Raw genomic sequence first — 25,689 nt, 5'->3', positions numbered from 1 at the left:
ACATCTTGGATGGATATTTCCAACCTAATGAAATGGTTGAATGAGGAACTGTTCCTTCGGAAGACGCACTGCACTCTGGAGAGGAGGCCATTTGCCTCCAAATACTTTTTTTTTTTTTTTTTTTAATGAAAACCCCAAACACGAGAGGTATTAGAACCTATAGTACTTAGTACCATGCTTGGGTTGGAGGTTGAGAAGACGAAAGAATATATTTGTTGACATTAGACTTGAACTTCTGTAGACTATAATTTTCAGGAAATACGTATGAAGGAAGGCTGTTCCAGAAAACGGCAGTTGAATGAATAAACGAAGAAGCTGAAAAGTTGGTTCTGTGAGTTTGAAGTTGCATAGTAAATGGATGTTGGCTGATGGCGGCACGGGTTTGGCCTGTTTTGAAAGAGAGAGTGGGAATTATAGAAACCAATTCAGAAGAACAGTGCCCGTGGAAGTATCTGTAGAAAAGGCATGCAGCAGAAACAATATGTCTATGAGACAGCAAGTACAGAGACTCTGTTAGAGAGGAGACATTAATTAACCTAACTGCCCTCTTCTGAATGGAATCTAGAAGCCTGAGAGAGGTTTTGGGGGCACCGCCCCAGATGTGGGAACAATATTCCATGGTAGGACGGATTTGCGATTTGTACAGAGTCACAAGCTGTTTGGAAGAAAAGTAACATAGAGTGCGAAAGAGAAAACCAAGTTTTTTAGATGCAGAGGAAGCAATATTTGTAATGTGCTTGTGCCAAGAGAGAATAGAAGTCAGGGTAATCCCCAAAAGAGATATATCATCTTGCCTAGAAATCGGAGTGTCACCAAATATAAGCATAGGAGCAGAAGAATCCTTTTTGTGAGATATAAGACAAGACTGAGTTTTAGAAGGATTGAAATCAACTAAGTTGTCTTTGCCCCACTGGAGAATTACTGGAGATCGGCATTTAAATAATTGTTAGCAGATTTTCGAGAAGTTGAAGCTGATTGAGCAGAACAAGGTTTCTTAAAATGGGAAGTGGAATGCAATGTGCTATCATCGGCAAAACTATGGATAGGATTTCCAGTCAATGGAAGAAGGTCATTAATATACAAAAGGAAAAAAACTGAACCTTGGGGAACACCAGCATTAGTGGAGAAGTCAGAAGACAGAAGCCACCTACCATCATCCTCAGTGAGTGATCAGAGAGAAAACTGGATAACCAATTACAAAAAACAGTTGGCAAACCATAAGATGGAAGCTTGTTTAGAAGACCTTTATGCCAAACACGATTGAAAGCCTTTGAGGTCAGCAACTGCTTGTGTTTCACCAAACGTTTTCATAGAATTTCATAAATGGGTAACATAAGCCAGAATATCACCAGTGGATCGAAGCTGATAGAACCCATACTGGCGATCGTTGACCAGATGAAAGGATTCTAGGTAGTTTAAGAGTTGGCGGTTAATTGATTTCTCCATTACTTTAGAAAGAGTACAAGTAATTGCAATGGGACGATAATTGGATGGGAGGGATTTGTCACCCTTTTTTAGGAACTGCCTGGACATGAGCAAATTTCCAAGCAGAAGGAAAAACACATTTGGAATAAGAAAGTGAAAAAAGGTGGCAAAAAACAGGAAGAAGTACAGGATCATAGGTTTTGAGAACAAATGGAGAAATGCCATCGGGACCTGGAGCTTTCTTAGCATCAAGTTTTGTCAAAATCCTTCTGACATCCTTTTGATGGAAGACCACTGGAGGCACTGAATGGAGCATGTTGGGAATGGTGGGAGGTGTTTTACCAAGATCATTAATACACGAGTTGGAAGAAAAATGGGATGCTAGCAGGTCGGCTTTATCCTTGGCTGAAGTGACTACAGAACCATCTGGTTTTGACAGAGGTGGGAGCAGAGATGGGCAAAATGCTCAGTTAGGATTAGGGCAAGAAGCAAGTTTTCTACTCTTAGCTTGTTCAAAATCTAGTTTGGATTGATTAATAACTGCTTTACAATTGTTGCGAGCTTTGGTGTAGGCAGAAAATGAAACTGAAGAATTGGAAGCAAGTGAATTATGATATGCAGTGTTCTTCTCTTGAACAGCCTTAGCACATTTATTGGAAAACCAAAGTTTAGATAAAGGACGAGATTTTAAAGTGGAGTGTGGAATAAAGGATTCCATTCCTACAAGAATAATTTCACTGACAAGATCTGAGCAAATGTTGGCATCAAGAAGTTTTGAAACAGTAATCCGACCAAGCAAAAGAAGAAAAGAAATCTCGGAGGTCATCCCATTTTGCATTCTTGTAATGCCAAACAATATGAGGTTGGGAATACCCATGAGATAAAGGCTCAATTAGAGAAGAGACAATCACCAAGTTGTGATCTGAGGTGCCTAAAGGACCACTCATTTGGACCATATGCTCAGAAGGGTTGTTTGTAAAAAAAAAAAAAAGCAGCATGTTGGCTGTATGGTTATGATTGTCCGGTATTCTTCTAGCTATAAATCATCAATCTGTACAAAGTCAATAGTAATTGCAAAAGCCTCAGCATCTCGACTAGCTGGGTCGGTGTGACTAGAAAACGGAAGCCAGCAGGAGTTGTGCACATTAAAATCACCAAGGAAAATTACCTCACTGTTAGGAAAGGTGGACTGGAGAAAGTCAAAGAGCTCCAAGTGATTAGTGCAGTTGGGAGAACGGTAGAGACAACAGATGAATTTGACTCAATGAGGTAGAGAGATTTTAAGCCAGAGAAGATCGAAAAGAGGAAATTCCAAATTACCAAGTCTCTAACAGGGAATATCGGAAAAGATATATGCAGAAGTACCACCTTTGAGGCGAAAGGAATCATACAGCGAATAATTTGGGCAACTGAGATGAGCAGTAGTTGAATTAACCGATAACTGAGATTCTGTCAGAAAAAGTACATGGAATTTGGTAGACTGCAAGTGAAAATGGGCATCGAGATTAGAATTGAGACCATATATATTTGTGAAATGAACTAGGAAGTGTTTGGGAGGTTTAGATCTATTCACAGATAAGCTTTGGTATTTCGGCGAAGTTTGGATGGTCTGTGACAGCCAAATCATATGCTTACACCTTCACGATGTTAGTAATCCTGGGTAAAATCTTCATGCACAAGCATACTGTGGGTGACCACCCAGGTGGGAACCAACGTAAGCAGGGGTCTAGGTGTAGTGCCCACACCACACGGAGGCAAGCCACACTGGCCGGTGTCAGCATCCCACACCACGCCGGCTAACTAGTCATGGCATGGTGTCTGTTTGGATGGACAGGGGCCTAGGCCATCCACCCATCATCCTATTGGGGGAGACATATTTGCTGCACTCATAATCCTCATTCACATTCTACTTCCATTCTATTTTTGTACTTTTTTCTTACATTTTTTGTTATATTTTTCCCTCCCCCTCATTCATCCTCTTTCTCACACACTGGGGGAGGTGCAATGGTGCGTAGTATAAATTAATATACTATTACATAATGATTAGAAAGTTAAGAAAGTAAGTTATTGGAAATTAAAAACTAGGGTTAGTGTAAACTTAACTATAACATTTTATGGTTTGTGTTCTTTCTCTCACACATTTACACAGGCCACATTCATATGGCTTTAATTTTTTGCTCAACTCTTTCTTCCTGTACTGCACTCTCTGGGCACCACACTTACTATCATTCTTCAGTTGAGGTCCAAGACCAGCTGCAATTTTTTGCAGGCCAGAAGAGAATGCAGTGGCAGTGTTTGCGTTTTAGTATTACAATAATTTTTTGTTAATATATATATAAACTAATGAGAGTTATTATTAAGTTTGTATTCATTCGACCAATTACTTTTGCTCATTCCCATTTACCATAACACTCATTTACTCTCTCTTGCTCTCATACTGGGTCACTCTCTTTCACGAAAAGTACCATTTATTCCCTTTTACCATAATTCCTATTTCATTCTTTCACTCAGTGCCCCTGGCGCCTCCGTAGCCAGGTGGGCAGGAGCAGCAGTGCATAGCACACGCTTCTTGATTAGACCAGGGTTTGTGCCCATGACCACCAAATACGGATGATACGGAAAGGTCAGGGAATGACCACCACATATCCCCACAGAGCAATATGGCCTTAGTTGCTAATGCTCCTAAAAACCAAAATAACAACCAAATAACTCAGTGAACAGGCTATTCACTCTGTCCTTTATCCCCTTTCATTCATTCATTCTAAATTACTTTCCCTTGCTACTAGCTTACTAATATTTTTCAACTAATCTGCTTTCCTGGCTGCCTGTACATCTCCCTCTCCTACATGGTTACTTATATGGTGTGAGGCCCCAGGTAGGGTGGTCCCTACCTGGGGCCTCACAAATGGCAGGGTAGTCCTGGAGATATCCTGGTCAATCCAGTTTAATCTTATCAGATTACTGTCGGGGTGCTGAATACAGCTATCCTGACAGTTTTTTAAAGTTATCATCTGGGTGTGGTGGGAGATATGGGCAGTTTTAACTATTATTATTGTTTAACTGCTGGAGGGCTGAATTGCCCTGCTTTGGATAGATCTAAGCATTTTGAATACTTTCTGTGTGAAGATTGTTGTTGTTGTTGTGAATGCTTTATAATTTTCTTCTCCCCTGGGAAGAGGGCAAATCTGTGCTATTAATTGGGTTCTGGGGATATCATAAATTATACCATGCCAGTCTTCACTCTTGCTACAGGTACAGTTTGGGCCATCAGTCAGCCCTAAGGAGATTAATTTTGCCTTTAGGAAGCCATGGCCTGTCAATATAAAGGTAGTAAAGAGTCCAGGGTTACCCTGGACTCTTTTTTGGTAGCTTTGGGCTAACCATTGCCACCTGTGGGAGAAACCTTTTGGTAACCAGACCTCTGGTTTCCTGCTCTCAATTTGTTTGCCATAGCTCATGGAGCTTTCTGGCAATTCTTTTACTTTCAGCCTTAATGGTGTTGGCTGTATCAAGGGCAGAAATCACCAGAAATTCTTTGGGTATGCCCTTTTTTAAGTCTATAATATAAGCCTTTTTTGGCTACTTCCAAGTTAAAGAGGGAGAGCACCAGCCAGCACCTGCAGTGCAGGTGCGTTTACAACACAACATGCTCTGGTGTCAGTGAGAAGTATATTCCTCTGTATTGATTCCTGTTTCTTACTATGGCCAAGTGGGTGAACCATGCACTGGCTCCATAAGTTATAACAGGCAGGAATGCTGCATGGTATATGATTGTCAGGGTCTTTCTTTTGCACCCCCAAGCTGCTCAACTGATCATGGCAATCATGCCTGCATAATTTTTCACTTTCTTTGCCAAATAAGCAAGAAGGGGGAAAAATGCTAATTTTGAGTTAAAAACAACTCCAAGGTATTTTAATTCTTTATCATTTTGATAGTAGTTCTATTTATTTTAATTTGTTGACGTTTTCTTATGTCCAGATTGACTTTTAGAAGTATTTGTTTGGTTTTGTCAGGTGATATTTTGAGCATGTGCATTTGTGCACAAGGAGAATGAAGTCATCTGCAAAGACTTGGCTTTTCACCAGGCCCAGATCCAAGGCCAGATTCATCCAGAACAATGTTCCAGAAGAAAGGACCAAGGATTGAACAATGCAGGCAACCTTTATTCACAGGGTGTGTCAATTCCTGGAACCTTATACATACGGAGATATTGCTGTCTTTAAGGTAGCTGTTTATTACCTTATAGAGACTGTTTGGAACATCTGCCTGGCAGTCTCCCGAGGACACTAGGCCACTAGAGTGAATCAAATGCCCCAGCAAAGTCAATAGAAATTGCCAGCATATATTTCTCCTTGGTATTTTTAACTGTTATCAGTAGGTGGTGCATGAAGTGTTCCATAAAGTTTCTCTGCTTAAAACCATACTGATTATTTGAATGATGTCCTGCTTTTAACTATTGATGGAAAAGGGTATAAGTTGAGATTCTATTGTAGATTAATCTCTCATATATTTTCCCCATTACTGGGAGTAGAGCTATGGGTCTATAGGATTTAGGATCAGTGGGAGGTTTTTCAGGGTTCTTTAAAATGAGCCTGAGCATGGCTATTTTCCAAATTTTGGGGAAATTTCCCTCTGTCAGACAGTGATTGTACAGATTTATAAGTTTGTCAGGTGTAAATTCAGCCAATTTTTTAATTATTTCAACTTCTAGAAGATCAAATCCTCGGTATTTATTGTTTTTAGTTTTGTCAAGGTACCTGAAATTTTTCTGCTGTAAACAGAGGCTCTTATGTTGGCATTTTTATAGTGTTGTAAATTTTCCTTGATGATGTCATTCTGAGTAGGGGAATAATCCCCAGCCTCAGTCTGGATAATAGTGCCTAGTATGTTGTTAACAGACTCTTCCCAACACAAGGTTGAGGTTTCGTCTGATTTGACTGTAGTTTCTATAACATCTCCTCTCAGCACCTATATGGTCACTATTCTGTAGATAACTCCTTAAGTTCCCACCAAGGGCCTCCAGGATTCTTTTTTTCTTTTCTTTAATGAGGACTGTGTATTGATTCCTGAGAATCCTATAGGAATTGTTCAATGCATCCACTTCATTTTGTGGCTAAGATGTTCTGGCTCTCTGAAAATGTCACCTCGTCTGGTGCACCCTTCTCTCGAGTATAGTCAGTTCAGGCACCACCAGGAGACTGACTACCTGCTTCTTGCGTTTTTTCTCATGGATGGACAGGTTTGACGTTTTGACAATAATGTCAGTCATAATCAGTGGATGGTCGTCTGGGCTATGACTGTTGTTTGATCTCTGTTTCCCGTTTCTGCTGCTGTAAGTTCAGTGAAGATGTTCCAGTTTGCTTTCTATAAGTTATATCTTTTTTTTTATATATATCTAGTAGAGACTGGATCTGTCTGTAGTTGTCTGTTTAATTTAAAGGTTATTGCTCTATGGTCTGATGAAGTCCAGGCTGACTGGACACACACACCAGCCTGAGATTTTATATGCTATTGAATTTGTGGCAAGAATGACATCAATATCACTCTCCCACATAATACTACTAAAATTTGGTACGTTGTGGGACTGGTTTAACACCCAAAATGTAGAAGTTGCTATATACTCTGATAATATTTAGCCATTATGTGTGCCTGCTCTGTCTTCCACATGGCTATGCCATAAGGGTGACTGGCAGTTGACATCAGCACACACAATAATATTTGCATTTGGTAGCAGAGCTGTAACTGTTTGTAAATATAGATAGTTCTCGACTTTACGAGTTAATTCGTTCCTAGCGCGCACCCGTAAAGCAGGAATTTATTTCCCATAGACCTAATGTTAAAAATAGGGATTACGTTAACAACAATGAAATTAGTTAGCTAATTAGTTTATGTTTAACAATGATTGATTTATCCAAAGAAATGAAAATGTTGCCTGTAAAATCAAGCAAATTATAATAATAGAGAAATTATTTATGACTTATAAATGTTAAAGAATGTTTATTCTTCATCATCATCATCGACTAAATGCACACTCGTTGATCACTCATTATTGGCTCAGTACTCATTGGGTTGTTGCACAAGGAGTCATCTTCTTCAGAAATGCCTCAAGAGGCATTTATTTCCAAGATAATCTTCTCTTTATAAATTTCAATAGCATGCATAAGCATTTTTTAACGGAACGCACAAATTGCAACCAACACTATTTGTGTGGAGTAACAAGTTTACGAAGCTTAAAAAATAAGCTTAAAGAAAAAAAGCTAACAAAGCTTAAAGAAAATTTATTTATGTTTTTTATACGATTGAATATTTCAGTAAAGGGCAAACACATTTCACCATAATAATGTAAAAACCCACAAAATTTCAGCTATAATATTTTCACAAATGCAATAACATTGAGTTTACTACCCGTTTATAATTGCTTGCAGTAACTGGAAAGTGCAAATTGTTTTTATTGTTTTATGGTCGTGACTTCCAGAAATGTGCTTTAGAAAAATATCACAGAGCCGTTCAAAATTGGTTCTTATAACATATGATAACGATGAAAGTGTAGTGCGTTTAATGATTTGAATTGGTAACTAATGGTGTACTCTATAATCTTATAGCCTCTTGGGTATCCTTGAATTCTACCTATTACACATAGCATTAGCATAGGCACACTATGCAAGAAAGCAAGCTTATATAGCATCAGCCAAAAAAAAAACCTTATTTCACCCATCCACTCGCTCCAAATGTTTGTCAAGTTCTGCCTTGAACTTATTTAAGCTATCAACTTCTACAATGACAGATGGAATTTGTTCCAGCAATCAACCACCAGCTGGCTAAAGGCAAACTTCCGCACATTTATCCTACAACAGTCTTGCCTCAATTTGAATTTATGCCTTCTCAGGCGATTATTCTGAGCAAGAGGAAGAATCCCATCAGCATTGAGCATGCTCAAACCATTCAAGGCTTTATACACCTCAATCAGATCACCTTGCAGGTATCTAGTCTCCAGACACTGTAATTTGCAAAACTTAAGCCTTTCTTGGTAAGAGCAACCCCTTGTTCCATTCACTAGCCTTGTTGCCTTTCTCTGTACTTGTTCCAACAGATGTACATCCTTCTTAAAATGAGGCCTCCAGACCTGTATACAGTACTCAAGGTGTGGTCTGACCATTGCCTCATACAAGGGGATAATCACCTCCTTATCCCTGCTAGAAAAATTCCTGTATATCTGTATTCCTGTGTATGTAGGGTTCTTGGAGTACCAAGATATCATTTTCCTCTAATTTGAGCTTGATCTGATCAACAACTGCACATGCTCTTTAAGTATTCAACTGTACGAAGTTTAGAGCCCTAGTCATATTCACATTCTCAATCTGACCCATACTTGGTTCTAGATTGGATTAATTTAATCATTTTCTGGTAATAGGGGCATTAAACATCCCTGATGCTATGTAAATGGTCAGTCAGTCAGTCTTGCTGACTTTTGGCTGCTGATTTTTGTTTTGGCAATTTTTAAAGTTATGGCCAGTGACTGCACAGTGGCCACAGATAGGAGATTTCTGGCTGCAGTCCATGGCGTCTTATCCAGCCACTTGACCAAGGAGTAATTGCTGCTTTTAAGCACTATTACACAAGATGCACATTTAAGATGTTGATAGTGGCTACTAAAATTTGTAAAAAGGGCAAAAATGAACCAACAGTTAAGGACTTCTGAAAGCGATAAAAATGGAACATAAAAAATGCAATTTACATAACTGTGCAGGCTTGGAATGAAGTGACAAAAGAATGCTTACGTGGTGTTTGGCAGCCTCTTTTACCAGATTTTATTTGCGATTTTAAAGGCTTTGATCCTGTAAAGGAGCTTCCTAAATTTAAGCCTTTATTTAAGCCTCCTAATTTAAGCCTCCAAAACTTAAGCCTTAAGGCTTAAGTTTTGCAAATTACAGTGTCTGGAGACTAGGCGCCAGCGAGGTGATCTGATAGAAGTGTATAAAGCCTTGAATGGTTTGAGCATGCTCAATGCTGATGGGATTCTCCCTCTTGCTCAGAATAATCACCTGAGAGGGCATAAATTCAAATTGAGGAAAGACAGATGTAGGATAGACGTGTGGAAATTTGCCTTTAGCCAGCACGTGGTTGGTTGGTAGAACAGACTTCCATCCCTTGTCGTAGAAGTTGATAGCCTAAATAAGTTTAAGGCTCAGCTGGACAGGTATTTCGAATGAACAGAGGGGTGAAGTGGAAGTAGTTATTTTTTTTTTATTTTTTTTGGCTGATGCTGCATAAGCTTGCTTTCTTGCATCAAATGCCTCTACTAATGCTAATGCTAATTAAAAGCACATTGTGTTGCACTTGCAAAGCAGTTGACTTTGAGGAATTGCAGGAAGACTTAGAAGAGTTGCTTCATCTGGTGAAGAAGAACTTTCAACTGAAGAACTGCAACAACTTGTTGCTGGAGGGCAGGTGGATAGTGCGGAAGATGGCGAAGATGAATGCCTGCAAGCCACCATAAAACAGCTTTCTACTTCAGAGGTATCTTCAGTTTTGAATTCATTTGAAAAAAGTATGCAATGGCTAGAAGATAACGATTACAATGCAGAAAGAAGCAGAAGGGCATTTCATACAATTCGATCCCATATAAGCAGATGCCTTTTGAAAGAAGGAAGATAGAAAAACAACAGAAACTAGATGTCTTTTTTTATGAAAACACCCAAGAAAGAGATAGAAAATGAGCCACAGCCCTATAGTTCTGGTGTTACATTTTGTCCAAAGCCCTCATCCGCATGCCCTCCACCTCTCAGTTTCAATAATATGGCAACCTGCCACCACTTCCCCCATAATTCTGCTGCTTCAACCCTCCCACCCTTTGATCATTTAAATTTAAATTATTAATTTTACATTTTTCAACTGTGTAAGTGTTTTATTACGATTATTTATTGTATTTGGTAATGTTTTAGTTATAAATGTGTGTTCAATTTTGGGTGGCCAGCAACTAACCCTATTTTTTCCCATTAAGGCTTGTTATTTATATTGCACGATTTTGCATTGCATAAGGGTTTCTAGGAACACAACTATCGAGTTATATGAGAACTGACTGTGTGTGTGTGTGTGTGTGTGTGTGTGTGTGTGTGTGTGTGTGTGTGTGTGTGTGTGTGTGTGTGTGTGTGTGTGTGTGTGTAGTCAGACCTCTATATAGCAAAATCGATCGTTCCCTTGAAAAAAATTCGTTATACAGAAATTTTGTTATAAAGAAATATGACCTTTTCAACAATGAAAAATACTGTAAATTCAGAAATATAGTAAAAGATGTGAAAGTGGGAATGAATAAATTTTCTGATGTTTAAAAATAATTATCAATACTAACATATTAAGAAATGACTACTTATATGATGCCCACAATTTATTAGTACATTTTTAAGAATTATGTCGTAAAATATTGGTTATTTTTTGCTGTACACTGGATTCTAATGTACACCATTCATAAAAATGTCACATTTGTCACCATCTAAACATTTATCACCTTTAAAAGTCAGTGTCTTGTTCAGCAAGCATTTAAAAAATAGATATGTTTCATCAACGTTGAATATGTCTTTGGACTCTTAGTCCTCCATAATTTTTTTCAAAACTGTTTCTTTCCAAGGTTGGTTGGTTGGTTGGGTTTTATTGATGCATTAGCAACTAAGGCTATAATGTGCCTGGTCATAAAAAAGTAAAACTTTCAGTGGCCTGATGAATTAGGTCACTAAGTCAGGGTATAAAAACAAGTATAAACTGTAAAAGACAAATATCAATAAACAAGTAACAATAATAAGGTTTCTTTCCAATGGGTACAGTCTTCTTTGATTGCAGCTCCACTTTTATCAGAAATAAAACTTTTTCAAGTAAGCCATGATGCTCTTTAAATCTGTCCAGCCAACCAGAACTGGCTTGGAATGTTTTGTGCCCCAGAAAAGATGCATACTCCATAGCCTTTTCTTTTATTAATAGTACTGATATCGGCATGTTTTGGTCTTGAATCAACTTCATCCACTTAAAAACTGCTTCATCTACATCTTCCCAAAGGCATAATTTCGCACACTTCCAACTGGGTCCCGTTTCCTCAAAGAATTTGAGAACTGAAACAGGTTTTTCAGAATGGTTGACACACTACTGGCAGGGAAATCAAATTTTAAAGCGATTTTTTTTTTTTTTTTTTTTAATGCTGCAATCGACACTATTAAGCACTTCCACTTTCTCACACTACACTCAAGGATTTTCTCTTAGACATTGTAAGGTTACTTGCATAGCAGTTAAAACAAAGCTGAAATTAGAGACCACTTGTAGCTACCATGTAAACAGAGACAGGTGAAATTTAGTAAAAGTGTTGATGACTCATTCCTTCGACACAACAGATGAATTTCCAAGATAAAGGAAAATCACTCTCTCCTAATTCTCTAATAGGATGCTTACGGTAGAAAACAGGCTGACCAGAGCCAATGCTCATGTCGGGAATATGCTTTAATCTTTGCCAATGGCTGTGGACAGCTGACCAGCGGGACTTCTCAGCATAGTAGTGTATAAGTTGCATAGGCTTTACTTTTTTTAGCCATTGCTGATCCACTGTTCGGCAAAGGCCTCTCCTAAACTTATATCTTTTTCAATCCTGCGCCGTGGTTGGCCAGTTTCCTCCTGCAAGGTTTTACAGGCACCATTAAATTGTAAAATGTTTTAACTCTTAATTCGTGGAATTAAAGCCTTTAGCTATTAAAAGCTAAAGGGATTAATGCTTAATCTTTTTAGCTCTTAATTTATGCTTTCTACAACATAATTTTATTGCCTAAGGCCAGAGGTGCAAAAAATGCACACTCAGGTCTCTCGAAATCAGTCCATTATATGGAAATTTTCTTCGTTATAGGGAAACTATTTTCAACATAACGACCAAGGGGAAATCAAAAAAGGTCATTACATAAAATTTCGCTATATGAAAGTTCGTTAAAGAGAAGTCCGACTGTACATACTTACATACTGTATGTATACTTGTTAGGAAGCTGGTACTGAGAAATACAGCTACAGGCATAGAAGGGTATCTTGAATACATGCTTATATAACAGCAAGCAAAAAATGTCCTGCTAAACCAAATGGATGAATATAATACACAGTGGATGAGTTAGGACGAAGTAAGTCTGCAATCAATGGCAGTCGAAACGTTTGTCATTGTAAAACATTGTCTAAGTCACTGAAGAGTCACTCAATATAACTCTTCAGTAAAAATATCAACAATACATTTTCCTTAAATACACTATCATAATAAAATTTAATAATATAAAATTTTTTAAAAATCTCAATAATGGAAAAATTTTATCTTGCCATGGTGAATGGTTGTTGAAGATTCCTTGGCATACTGATTACTTGTCTTAATGTGCTGGTTCTCACGGAGCCAAGTAATTTTTTTTTTCACTGTGTGTTATGTATATACAAATGTATTCATGTGCCAATTTACATATTGTGTGGGGTGAAAATACCCAGAATAACTCATGAGGCTACTCTTCTCCCTCCAATTGATGTGCCAATTTACATATTGTGTGGGGTGAAAATACCCAGAATAACTCATGAGGCTACTCTTCTCCCTCCAATTGATGTGCCAATTTACATATTGTGTGGGGTGAAAATACCCAGAATAACTCATGAGGCTACTCTTCTCCCTCCAACTGAAAGTGATTAACCACAGCACTGACAGCAGGAACTTTTAAGAATTTTAACATCTTTTAACAAATGGACTGAAGTTAAAGTCTCTTCAAACAAGTGATAAATGGAGAATCCATTATTCTGTCATAGAGGACCCACAGTCAAAGGTATTTTCATATTTATCAAAATACCTTTGTATACTTTTTTTACATTACAAAAAATATCTAAAGTAATTTTGATATTTTTGATGTGTTTTGCAAACCCAATATCAATACAAGTCTCAATGACAGTATTACGGTAGGCCCCATTCAGAATAAATATTGGGAGTAGTGGGATAGTGGAAGCAGTGTTATTTTTTATATAACCTAACTGTGAAATGTTGTTTATTGTACATTTATGGGAAAACTGCCAAAAGTACCTATATGTAATTTCACATGAATTGGGTGTTATTTTTGGAAGTTCAATAGTAATTTTTCTTTCAGGTTTTCCTACACAAAACAACTGAAGAAAGTCATGCATGTCATTGTATACAGCAGCGTTTCCCAAACTTTTTTAGTCATGGAACACTTTTCATCTCACAACATATTCGCGGAACACTTACGAAACACAAGTTTAGCGGGAGCCAAAGAACTGTTTGCTAACATTTTATTACATTTTTTTTTTTTTCATCATCATCTTTATTTCCAACACACTAAAGCCGAAATTCAAATAATTGTCATTATACTTTCGTTTTGGTCTTTTATTAGTTGGTTCTGTACAATAGGTTATCGCAGATAACGTATCGTACAGGATCCAAATGATTGATCTGTCAATCGGCGTAGCTTCATAAGTGTTTTTCACTTTGGATTTTTGTTACGAAAAGGCTGTGACTGTTCATTCTCACTTTTAAGTGTGACAATATTGTGTTCGTTTTCATCGACCACAGCTGCACTACTAGAAGTACTTTACTTCTCATTTTAAAGTTCCTTTTTTCAACCACCAATCCATGATCACATATTTTAATAATAATATTTTGCAATACTAATAATTATCAAAAAAAAATTTATGCAAGGAAGTATGTTTAGTTATGATATCGGTTTGCTTCCTCCTCTCCTTCAACCCATGTACTCCAAGCTAAATCGCATATGAATGGCATACTAGATCACCATATTGCTACTTTTTCATAGGTGTCATTACCTCTATGCAAAGCCCGCCAAAATAAAGTGTTCCATGGTCTATTTGATTATTAGTCTATGCCAGTATATTAATAATTGAAAAAAAATTATGTTAAAAATATTATAATGATACAAAAGTAGTGTATGCTACAAATAGGCAAAATTTATTTATTTTATTACTATTTTTTAAATTACTAATTACGATTTTTTGCGGAACACTTGTTCACATCTCATGAAACACTAGTGTTCTGCGGAACACAGTTTGAGAAACGTATACACTATTAATTTCGTCAGAATAACAGTGCAACAATGGCCATTAAAAAGATTTTCAGTATTTATCCCATTGAAGCATTGGATATCCCCAAGAGCACTTCCAGCTTGATCAGTAAATCAGCTGTTGAAACGGAACATCGTAAAACCACCAAATAGTTATCAAGAAAGTTTAATTCATCATGGTCTACTGTAAATGAGCATCTTCAGCAGATCAGGAAGGTTAAGAGATAAGGAGTTTAGGTTCCACATGAACTGTCAGCTGAAAAACAGAACCCAACATTCAACAATCTGCAACACTTTGTTGAGCAAGCAGAAAAGAATCATTTCTTCATCAAATTGCTACTGAAGATGACAAATGTTTGTATAGTAGCAGAAGAAAAAGGCTGTCTTGAGGTCATGCTTTGTTTATGAAACTTTGGGCTGTGTGTGTGTGTGCCTCACCATCACTTCAGACAACTGAAAGAAGGAATTATCCAGCTTCGTGATAATAAATCATACCCACATTCTGATTTCAGGGCTTAATTGTTGTTGTTGTTGTTATTTGGATTTTTAGGAGCATTAGCAACTAAGGCCATATTGTTCCGGGATATGGGGTGGTCATTCCCTGACCTTTCTGCATCCTCCATATTTGGTGGTGACGGGCTCGAACCCCGGTCTAATCAAGAAGCGTGTGCTATGCACTGCTGCTCCTTCCCACTACAGAGGCGTCCAGGGCTTAATTCAAGAGATGCATTAAGAGGAGGATGCAGATCGCAACACTGGGAAATTTCCTGATGGACTTCTTGTGTGGACCACAAGCAAAAAGAACCTTTTGAATATCTATACTTTGTAGAATCACACAAATTTTTAAATTTGTCTTACATTATTCTAAAATTTATGAAAAAATGCTGGTAATAAAGGCAAATTTATTAATTTATTAAATTAATTTATATTAATTTAATAAATTAATAAATAAATAAATACAAATTTATTAAAAATTAATTAATATTTATTAATATTAATTTATTATTTTTGGTGCATACTGGTTCATATGGTTTATCGTGTATTATATTTGTATATAAGCACTGGTTGATTTGCATGCTCCGGAGGCTGAAAAATCCAAAGTTGCTACATTAACTTATAATATGAAATCAACAGGATTACCTTTATTTTTGATATTATTATTATTATTGGTGCAAGGAAGCCTAAGGCTTATGCCAAAAAAAAAAAAAAATTCCCTGAGAGAGAGAGAGAGAGTGTGTCAAAAGTAGAAGGGAATCACCAGGAAAGAGAAGAATGATGATATCCAGCTCAGGTGTGCCAAGCCCATACCAGATGTGAGCCCGATGCGTTAACAATTCTTTGTGAAGGTGATATAAATTTTATAAAAAATGTGAAACATCTTCCCCACTGTCAGAACAGTAGTGTGAACCCTCAGTCTCAATATTGAGTGCTCAACCCAACTTCTGTCTACAAACACCATACCACTGCCAGCAAGGAAAACATTAACGTAGGTTGTTTGACCTTTTTAGACCTTTAAATTTTAAAATTAAAATTTAAAGGTCTAAAAAGCTTGATGAATATGCAGCAATTATTCTCTTCGTTCCTTAAGTCGGACTAAAACTTTTCGAAGCGACATGTTCACAGGAATAACAGCAAACACAATTATCGAGCACTTAAAAGCTCTCTATTATCAAATCTATTAACTTATAAAGAACTTTTGAATTATATCAAAAAGAAAGATAAGCAACTTTCATTCACACAATTCTTGGAGTCAATTTCTATCTCCACTACAATTATGCTCTATTACATCTACCTCTCTAACTTTACTAACAATCAAGCTCCACTGCATCTATGTCCTTTACATCTAGTCCTTCCATCAACAAATCACCCTTATCAATCCCAGCACAACAATCTCATACATAATTGGTTTTTATTATAATTTAAACATTTGCACATTTTTATGTATAATTTAACTTATTAATTTTTCTTATTAATTCTTTGTTTAAGAATTGCATTTCTGTATTTTTTAACTGGACTGTGTGCATGCAACCAGAAGTGAACAGTTTTAGCTCTCTAGTGAAAGAGCCAAAAAACCATAACAAAATCCAAATAGTAGGAGTGTAATGCCATTACTTCACCAATCATTTTTTTAGAAAACAAACCCAAAAAAAAAAAAAAAAGTTTAAAATGGGAAACTAAAAATTTATTCTTAATTATGACATTGTATAAGATAAAAAAGTGAATATCATACTAAAATTCACAATTATGTGATTCTAGTAGCTATTTAAATTTGAAAGTCTTATTTATTGTATTTTAGTTTTTTGGTGTATCAAATATAACAGGGTGCCAGCTAGATGGTTAAATATTATTATTTTTTTTTTTTTCCGTTTTGACTCCACAGCCAAATGTTACAGTGGAATTATTGTCAAAACTAAAATTTAAAAAAATTTAAAAAACCTTATTTTTTAATTGAAAAAAAAAAAAAAAAAAAAAATGGAATGACTTATTTTTGACTTTGATTTTGACTTATTTTTGATTTTTGAAAAATATTACACAACACACACACACCATTATTATTCCATTAAATTTCATCAGCTTCTGGTTCTGAATTTTAGAAAAGTTCTTCAATTTTAGTTTGTGCAATTCCAGTTAAAAGGTTAACTGGAATTACAGTTACAGCTTGTTAAAAAGGGCATGGCCCTTTTTAACAAGCTGTAACTGTAACTTTTTTTTTTAGCTGTAACTAACTATAACTGTAACTTTTTTTTTAGCTGTAACTAACTATTCCTGTGCTAGGGGCAGGAAATGAAAAGATATTTGCAAGTCCTTTTAATAAACATTATAAAATTAATAATGAAATACTAAAAATGTGTTGCACTCATTTGTCACCCTAGTTATAATTTTGGCTAAGCTCTCCTATGCCAATTGCTAAAAATATTGTAAATATAAAAATGGCTAGTATTATTTGGAAACCCCAGTTGACAAATGACAGCAGTCTCTGTAGAATAATTTTAAAATAATGGTAGTGCACTGACACATATGTGCATACTCTTTTAGTCCCCTATATGAAAAAAATAAATAAATAAATAAAATAATAATACATATATATGTGCTTACTCACAAAAGGGTTAAAGTAATTTTACCAATCATGAGTGTCTGTTGATCACTAACCTGATAAACTGTAAATATTTATTAAAAAATGAAAGTTAAGGTGTAATCCTTTGCTTCAATTTACCTCAGTTAACAAATATTTAATTCACTATTTGTTAACTGAAGATTTTTTTCTGATTTCCTTATTGTTATAAGGTGTGAAAGTGTTACCAAGAGGCCTGATGTAATCAAGTGAGCATGAGAATGCAGTAGCCCACATGTTCAAGTTTACCATAGTTTGAGCCCAGGTAATTACTAAATATATAGTAATGATTGTATTCATTATCACAATGCTTAGTTGTAAATTCCTCTGAATTTGTGTTTGTGCCAGAGTATAAAAAAACATGTTTTCTAAAATTTCTCACTTCTCAACACTAATTTTTAATAAATTCCTTTATTAGATGAACAAGTTAGTGCAAAGCATCATTTCAGTTCATAGTAACAAAAACGATGGTATTTCACCTACTTCGATAATTTGCTATGAAGTAAAATGATGCTTTGCACTAATTTGTTTGTCTAGTAAATTTCCCATAGTCTGAGGCTTTCAGTCCTAAACCCTTTTTTTAGTATTTTACTATTGCATCTCTCACATTATGAAGTTAGACTTCATAACTGGGCTAGCATTCATTGTATCACTGAGGTACGTACTCATCCACCGAACAGAGGCCAACAAGCTTCAAAATGGTGACATTTGGATGGTAGTATCCACCGAGAATAAGGAACACTAGTCTTCTCTACTAGAAGCTCTGCTTATTAGGAGCAGTGCAATAAAAGGCATCTCATGAAGGTGTTCACAATATAAGATGTAACAAAATTATGCTATTTCACCATTTCTCATTTCAGTTCATAGTAACAAAAATGATGCCATTTCACCCCTAAACCTTTTTTTAGCACTTTACTATTGCTCACTATCTAGTATCCCTCATATTGTGAAGTTAAACTTCATAACTGAGCTGGCATTCATTGTATCACCGAGGTACCTTCCCACCCACTGATCAGAGACCAACAAGCTTCAAAATGGTGCCATCTGGGTGGTGGTATCCAACGGGAATAAGGAAAACTAGTCTTCTCTACTGGAAGCACTGCTTATTAGAGGTAGTGCAATAACAGGTATCTCATTGTGAAGGCAATCACAATATGAGATGTAACAAAAATGACTTTATTTATTTATTTCTTTTTTTTAATGAATAACCTCAAACATGAGAGGTATTAGAACTTATAGTACTTAGTACTGTGTTTGGGTTTGAGGTTGAGAAGACGAGAGAAGATATCTGTTGACATTAGACTTGGACTTCTGTAGACTGTAATTTTCAGGAAATACGTATGAAGGAACGCTGTTCTAGAAAATGGCAGTTAAATGAATAAAGAGGAAGATGAAAAGTTGGTTCTGTGAGTTTGAAGTTTGACAGTAAATGGATGTTGGCTGGTGGCGGCACACGTGTTCGGACTGTTTTGAAAGAGAAAGAGAGAGAGAGAGAGAGAGAGAGCGGGAATGATATAAGCCAATTCAGAAGAACAGCACCCGTGGAAGTATCTGTAGAAAAGGCATGCAGCAGAAACAGTGTCTATGAGACAGCAAGTGGAGAGACTCTGTTAGAGAGGAGTCATTAATTAACCTAACTGCCCTCTTCTGAATGTAATCTAGAAGCATTAGAGAGGTTTTGGGAGCACTGCCCCAAATGTGGGAACAGTATTCCATGGTAGGGCAGATTTGCGATTTGTACAGAGTGAACAGCTGTTTGGAAGAAAAGTAATGCCGAGAGCGAAAGAGAAAACCAAGTTTTTTAGATGCAGAGGAAGCAATATTTGTAATGTGCTTGTGCCAAGAGAGATTAGAAGTCAGGGTAATCCCCAAAAGAGATATATCATTTTGCCTAGAAATCAGAGTGTCACCAAAGATAAGCATAGGAGCAGAAGAATCCTTTTTGAAAGATATAAGACAAGATTGAGTTTTAGAAAGATTGAAATCAACTAAGTTATCTTTGCACCACTGTAGATCGGCATTTAAGGAATTGGTAGTGGATATTCGAGAAGTTTAAGCTGATTGAGCAGGGCAAGGTGTCTCAAAATGGAAAGTGGAATGCAATGTGCTATCATTGGCAAAACTATGCATTGGATTTCCAGTCAATGGAAGAAAGTCATTAATATTCAAGAGGAAAAGAGTGGGGGAAAGAACTGAACTGCCTTAGCACATTTATTGGAATACCAAGGTTTAGACAAAGGATGAGATTTTAAAGTGGAGTGCGGGATTAAGGATTCCATTCCTACAAGAATAATTTCACTGACACAATCTGAGCAAACACTGACATCAGAAGTTTTGAAACAGTAATCCGACCAAGGGAAAGAAGAAAAGAAATCTTGCAGGTCATTCCATTTTTGCATTCTTGTAATGCCAGACAATATGAGGTTGGGAATAGCCATGAGATAAAGGCTCCACCAGAGAAGAGACAATTACCAAGTTGTGATCTGAGGTGCCTAGAGGACCACTCAACTTCGACCATGTACTTAGAAGGGTTGTTTGTGAAAAAAAGATCAAGCGTGTTAGCTATATGGTTAGGATTGTCTAGTATTCTTGTAGGTATCCGTGCAAGGTCATCAGTACAGCAGGCCCTCGTTATAACGTGGTTTGCTTTAAGCTGATTCGCTATAATGCTGTTCTTATATTATGACCCATATCTGACTATAATGCTATCACAAATCACTATAACGCTCTTTTATCCGCGTACAGATTGCATTTTTGGCATATTTAACGAAAATGTTTCATCTGATGGAGTCGATAGCTTGAAAATGAATAGCAAAACAGCATTAAAATGTTTTCCACGCTGACTTGAGAAATTTTCCCACACTCAGTAAAATTTTCTCGCATGCTAATTTAATTGCAGTAAAGTGACTTGTTATGTAGTTCCGAGATCAACATTTTAAAAAATGATCAAGTATATTGTTTGTAATATTTGCGTTATATACATTTATCTGAAGGCTAGTCATCACTCAGTACAGTATTAGACATCATGCGTAACTACAGTTTACTCGAACATTGAATCAAAATTAATGCAACCAACGCAGTTACATTTTCGAAGAGTTAATAATGGCGGATAAGAATGAAAAAGCAACACCATCTGGATGCAGTATGAAGACTATAAATGTAAGAAAAAGACTGAATTTGAAAATTAAATTAGATATTTTGAAGTGAATTGATTCCAGTTAACGACAAGCAGATGTGTGCCATAATTTAGGACTGGCAAGTTTAACTGTAAGAACAATTATAAAAATAAAGAATTAATTTTAGCAGCGGGAAAGACAGCTGTTCCACTACAAGCAACTAGGGCTAGGTCAGCTATTAGGATTGAAATGGAGAGACTTTAATTTTATTGAAGATAATATCCAATGCAGAATTCAGTTAATTTAAATATTGAAAAAAAAAAAAAAGAGAGAGAGAGATTAGCCTAAGCCTATATGATGATCTATAGAAAATTCACCTAAAAAAAAAGGGGGGGGGGAACCATTTAAAACTAGTAAGGGCTGGTTGAATAGACTTAAAATCCAGGGAGAAGCTGCAAGTGCAGATCGCCGAAACTTTCAAAAAAGAACTTGTTAAAATTATTGGAGGGGTATTATTATGTGTTATACTTCTCAACAAGTTTTTAACATAAAAAGGAGTTTCATATTGAAAGAAGAAAAAACATGCCAGGTTTCAAAGCGGCAAAGGATCAGTTGACTTTATTGCTGGGCGGTAACGCTGCAGGTGATTTTAAATTAAAACCCATTTTAATTTACCAGGAAGAGGGCCAAAGTAGAAATCCAAAATCGACACATATTTCATGATTAAATTCATCAATTAAATTAAATCAATTAAATTCATGATTTTAATTGTAATTTCAAGTTTAATTTGATAAGTAAGTAATTACCACATAATTATATATGTATGCGATGCAGAATATTTTATATATACAAATATTTGAATATTAAATATTTTGACCGACATTTGTGCATCTTTTTACTACTGTTTATTACTAATTAGGAAATATCCTGTGGTGCCAACCGCAACTCAAAAACAAACATGTTACCTTATGGGAATGTGGCGCTCGCTTAGCGCGGATTCACTTAGCGCTCTGTTTTTTCCGAACAAATTATCAGCGTTAAGCGGAGGTCAGCTGTAATTGCAAAAGCCTCAGCACCTCGACCAGCTGGGTTGGTGTGACTAGAAAAAGGAAGCCAGTTGGAGTTGTGAACATTAAAATCACTAAGGAAAATTACCTCACTGTTAGGAAAGTTGGACTAGAGAAAGTCAAGTTGCAAAGAGAGGAAGTCAAAGAGCTCCCCAAGTGATTAGCGGGGTTGGGAGAACGGTAGAGACAACAGATGAATTTGACACAATGGGGTAGAGAGATTTTAAGCCAGAGAAGATTGTAAAGAGGAGATTCCAAATTACCAAGTCTCTGACAGGGAATAGTGGAGCGGACATATGCACAAGTACCACTTTTGAGGCAAAAGGAATCGTACAGCGAATAGTTTGGGCAACTGAGATGAGCAGTAGTTGAATCAACCGATTACTGAGATTCTGTCAGAAAAAAGTACATGTGGTTTGGCAAACTGCAAGTGGAAATGGACATTGTTGAGATTAGAATTGAGACCATGTAAATTTGTGAAATGAACTAGAAGTGTTTGGGAGGTTTAGATAAACTTACTCTATTAGTTTGACAATTCATGGTGTATTCAATAGTAAGAAAAAGTAGGAAGGGGGACATACTGTATGAAGTAATGAAAGCTTTGGATATGGCATACACATGGTAAGAATATACCCAGATCCTTGACATAACGTGGCCTCGAAAATGCCCCCCACATACACATTACTCCTCCCTCCAGTCACTTATCTGGCAGAGTAGAGGTAGCAAGATTATACAATAGCTGATTCGGAAGCCTCCTAGAGAGTTACCAATAGGTTCAGTCCGGTGTGTTAACTTGCAGCCAGCCTGCGAACACCGTTTTAGAGCTGTACCCTCGAAATGTAAGGAAAATTGGATCTTGTCATGATATCCATCATAACCGCAAAAGTCATGGAAGAGATGGGGAAGGGTTGACCAGAACTTAGCTCTGGAGACTAAACATGGGTTCCACCACTTCACGCCTTCAATAAGCAAAGTGGTGGTATTGCACGGTTGATGAGAGTCATCTACCACCTAGTATTGCCTGGTAACACAGAAGGGCGGCATTCGTCCATGTGGTGTGGCCACCACACCTCGACCCCTGCTTATGTTGGTTTACACCTGGGTGGCCATCCACAGTGTGATTGTGCATGGAGGTTATATGCAGGATTACTAACAGTCCCACCATCATGAAGGTGGAAGCAGACCATCCGGACTTCGCCGAAATTGGGTCCACTTGACTTGAATGTCACCCGAATATCAATTCCATCAGCGTTTTAGACTCCCAGGTAACAAAGTACAGCTTGTGTGACATATCTGAGAGAATGTCCGTGACAACCTCAAGGACTAAATGATGCCATTTCATCTATTTTGGTGATTTACTATGAACTAAAATGATGCTTTGCATTAACTTGTTCATGGAGACTAAATTTCCCGTAGTCTGAGGCTTTTAGCCCTAAACTCTTTTTAATCAATTCTTTTATTTATTGCTTAGCACTCGGCTCCATAGAGTAAAACTGGCTTAAAGCAGGATTATAAAACACAGAATTAATTCTGCCCTTTGGCTAATTTCTCCTTTTGCTCCAAATGAATTTGTCGAAATGGCTTTCTCCAGTTCAACAAATTCATTTGGACTCCACTCCCTGCTTTAGGTACACTAAAATTTCTTATCTAATCACTCTTCATTAAATACACATATAATTATTAATTTTTTCCAATTTTTGATTATTTAATCTACTGTGAATTTTTTAACTAATTTAATATAAATGAAGTTAATTTTAATGCCAAATTGGTTACAACTTTTGTAATTTATAAAGAACACGCAAGCAGATATTTAGTAGCACAATATTTATATGTAATAATAATCTAATTTTTGTATCTCCCCATGGTGTAACTTGCAGTCTTTTATTAAATGGTCCATGAAAATTAGAAATCAATCAACTTCAAATTACTATTTTCATGGCAATGATATGTCAACACACTGCAATCAACAAATACACACCTCTCAACAGCAATTAACATGAATGGTCAAGAGAGAGAGAGCTCTTTGTCCCTACTTGGAATGACTACTGCTTCTTTGTATGATTCATTGTTCATCAATTACTTAATATATTTTTACTTTGGATTCACAATGTGATGTGAACCTTTATCTTTTTAATCTTTAATCTCATCTATATTCAATCCACTAATAATTTCTAGGAAGAGACTGCATAATTACTTTATGCACTTCACTTTTGTTATTTATTAGTAAAGTAAAATAAAGTTTTTTAGAGTAGTGCTTCTCACCATAATTATTATACCCTGTGTAGAATGCCCTCTCTCTCATGTTAGATGGGCAATATGTATACATACAAGTTGACCTAACCTGGCATTTCACTGGATAAGATTTAAAGTAGTACTGCCTTGCATATGGATTGTTTTTAAAAAAATAATAATAAACTTATAAGTGCAGTACTGATTCCTAACATTTTCTCTTGAGAATAGCACATGTTCTCAAGTATCTTTCAATAAAGTCTAATTTTCAAAATATTTCATTTCCAAATTAAAGATATAATTACTGTTAATAAATAAAAGAAAATAAAGTTATTTAAAAATAAGAATTAGCAATACCTTTATGTACAGTGCTCTTGAATTTTAGTTGAACTTGGTTATTAGCAACATCACTAGAATGCATTACTTTATAAAACCTCTCGGCACACAATGTTTCTGGCGTACACATCCCTTAATATTGTGGGTCTGCCTCGATGTCTATGATATTTGTAACAGAAGTGGATCACTGAATGCTTTGGAGGTCAGTTATAAAAAACAAAAATAAGGTCCCATTTAATGCTCAGTAGTTGTCAGTGGATTTAATCACTAAATTCCCTTCCTAGTGATGTGTTTTTCTATTTATAGTTCATTTGTATCACTTTATTCAGTTTTTCTGTCAAAAGTACCAAGGAATAATGGGGGGAGGGGAGGGTTAGAATAAAAAAACACTTATGTCTGGATTTGATCACATTCATATAAAATTCATATAAACTACTGGTTAAACTACTATCCAACTGTTATTCGTTGTGCTTGTAATACTTTGATTTATAATGTCAGTTAGACATTGACATAAATGCACAAATTAATTTTCTATTTAAAAATTAAGTCACTTAGAAATTATAGCATGTCTTAAAGTACTGTTTATTGGGCTAAATTCAAAAAATAGCAAGGGCTTAATTTTTCAGTACTCACCTTGATCGATCTGCAATTGTTATGGTTTGAATGGCAAGAGGTGACTAGCTTTAAGGTGATTGGTTCTTAATTAAGGAGTAGGTAAATAGTAATTATAATGGAAATTACTAAATAGTAATTTTCATAATAAAGGGGTGGGTAAATAGTAATTATAACGGAAATAAATAGTAATTTCCATTATAATTACTATTTACCCACCCCTTAAATTAAGTCATTAAATTCTGGTTAGAATCAAACTTGATTCCTGGTTGAGACTTCGAGAGAGATATATCTTTTATCTTTATAGATGCAAAATGTGAGACCAATATTGGAATAGAACAAACATTTATTCAAGAATGTTTTTTTTATAATGTATAATAAACTGTCCATATTTGTTATAATTTATACTTCTATCAAAAACAATCATGGTGGTGGTTGGGAATAACTTACCATGGATCCTCTTCTTTAAGAATATCAGGAAGGACATTAACTAAAGCAATATTTAGAAATCCTCCTGATGTAAAAGGCAAAATCCAGGCTGTACATTTACCTGAAAAAAATAAATAATAAATAATAATAATAAAAATAATAATAAATAAATAAAAAATTACATATTCCTGTACTCTGAATTGCACAGGTTTTAAAATAATAGTAGGCTACATAATATGTGGAAGTGTAACTGAATTTAATTTTAAAATGATAATGGGAGTTTC

The 25,689-nt window shown here is 36.0% G+C and overlaps 1 protein-coding gene across 1 annotated transcript in view; it reads right to left on the bottom strand.

The window, feature by feature from the left end:
- Zip99C (Zinc transporter Zip99C) overlaps positions 1 to 25,689 on the bottom strand; it is a 336,298-nt gene that overhangs the window by 14,182 nt on the left and 296,427 nt on the right. Inside the window, exon 11 of the mRNA XM_090373442.1 lies at positions 25,427 to 25,526. Coding sequence (XP_090229568.1) covers positions 25,427 to 25,526 — 100 coding nt within the window. The remainder of the gene's footprint in view (positions 1 to 25,426; positions 25,527 to 25,689) is intronic.

The sequence above is a fragment of the Mastigoproctus giganteus genome, chromosome 5, assembly GCF_048544385.1.
Source record: "Mastigoproctus giganteus isolate SK-2022 chromosome 5, ASM4854438v1, whole genome shotgun sequence".
In the NCBI taxonomy this organism is placed as follows: Eukaryota; Metazoa; Arthropoda; class Arachnida; order Uropygi; family Thelyphonidae; genus Mastigoproctus; species Mastigoproctus giganteus.
This window is presented reverse-complemented; position numbering and strand designations above follow the sequence as displayed.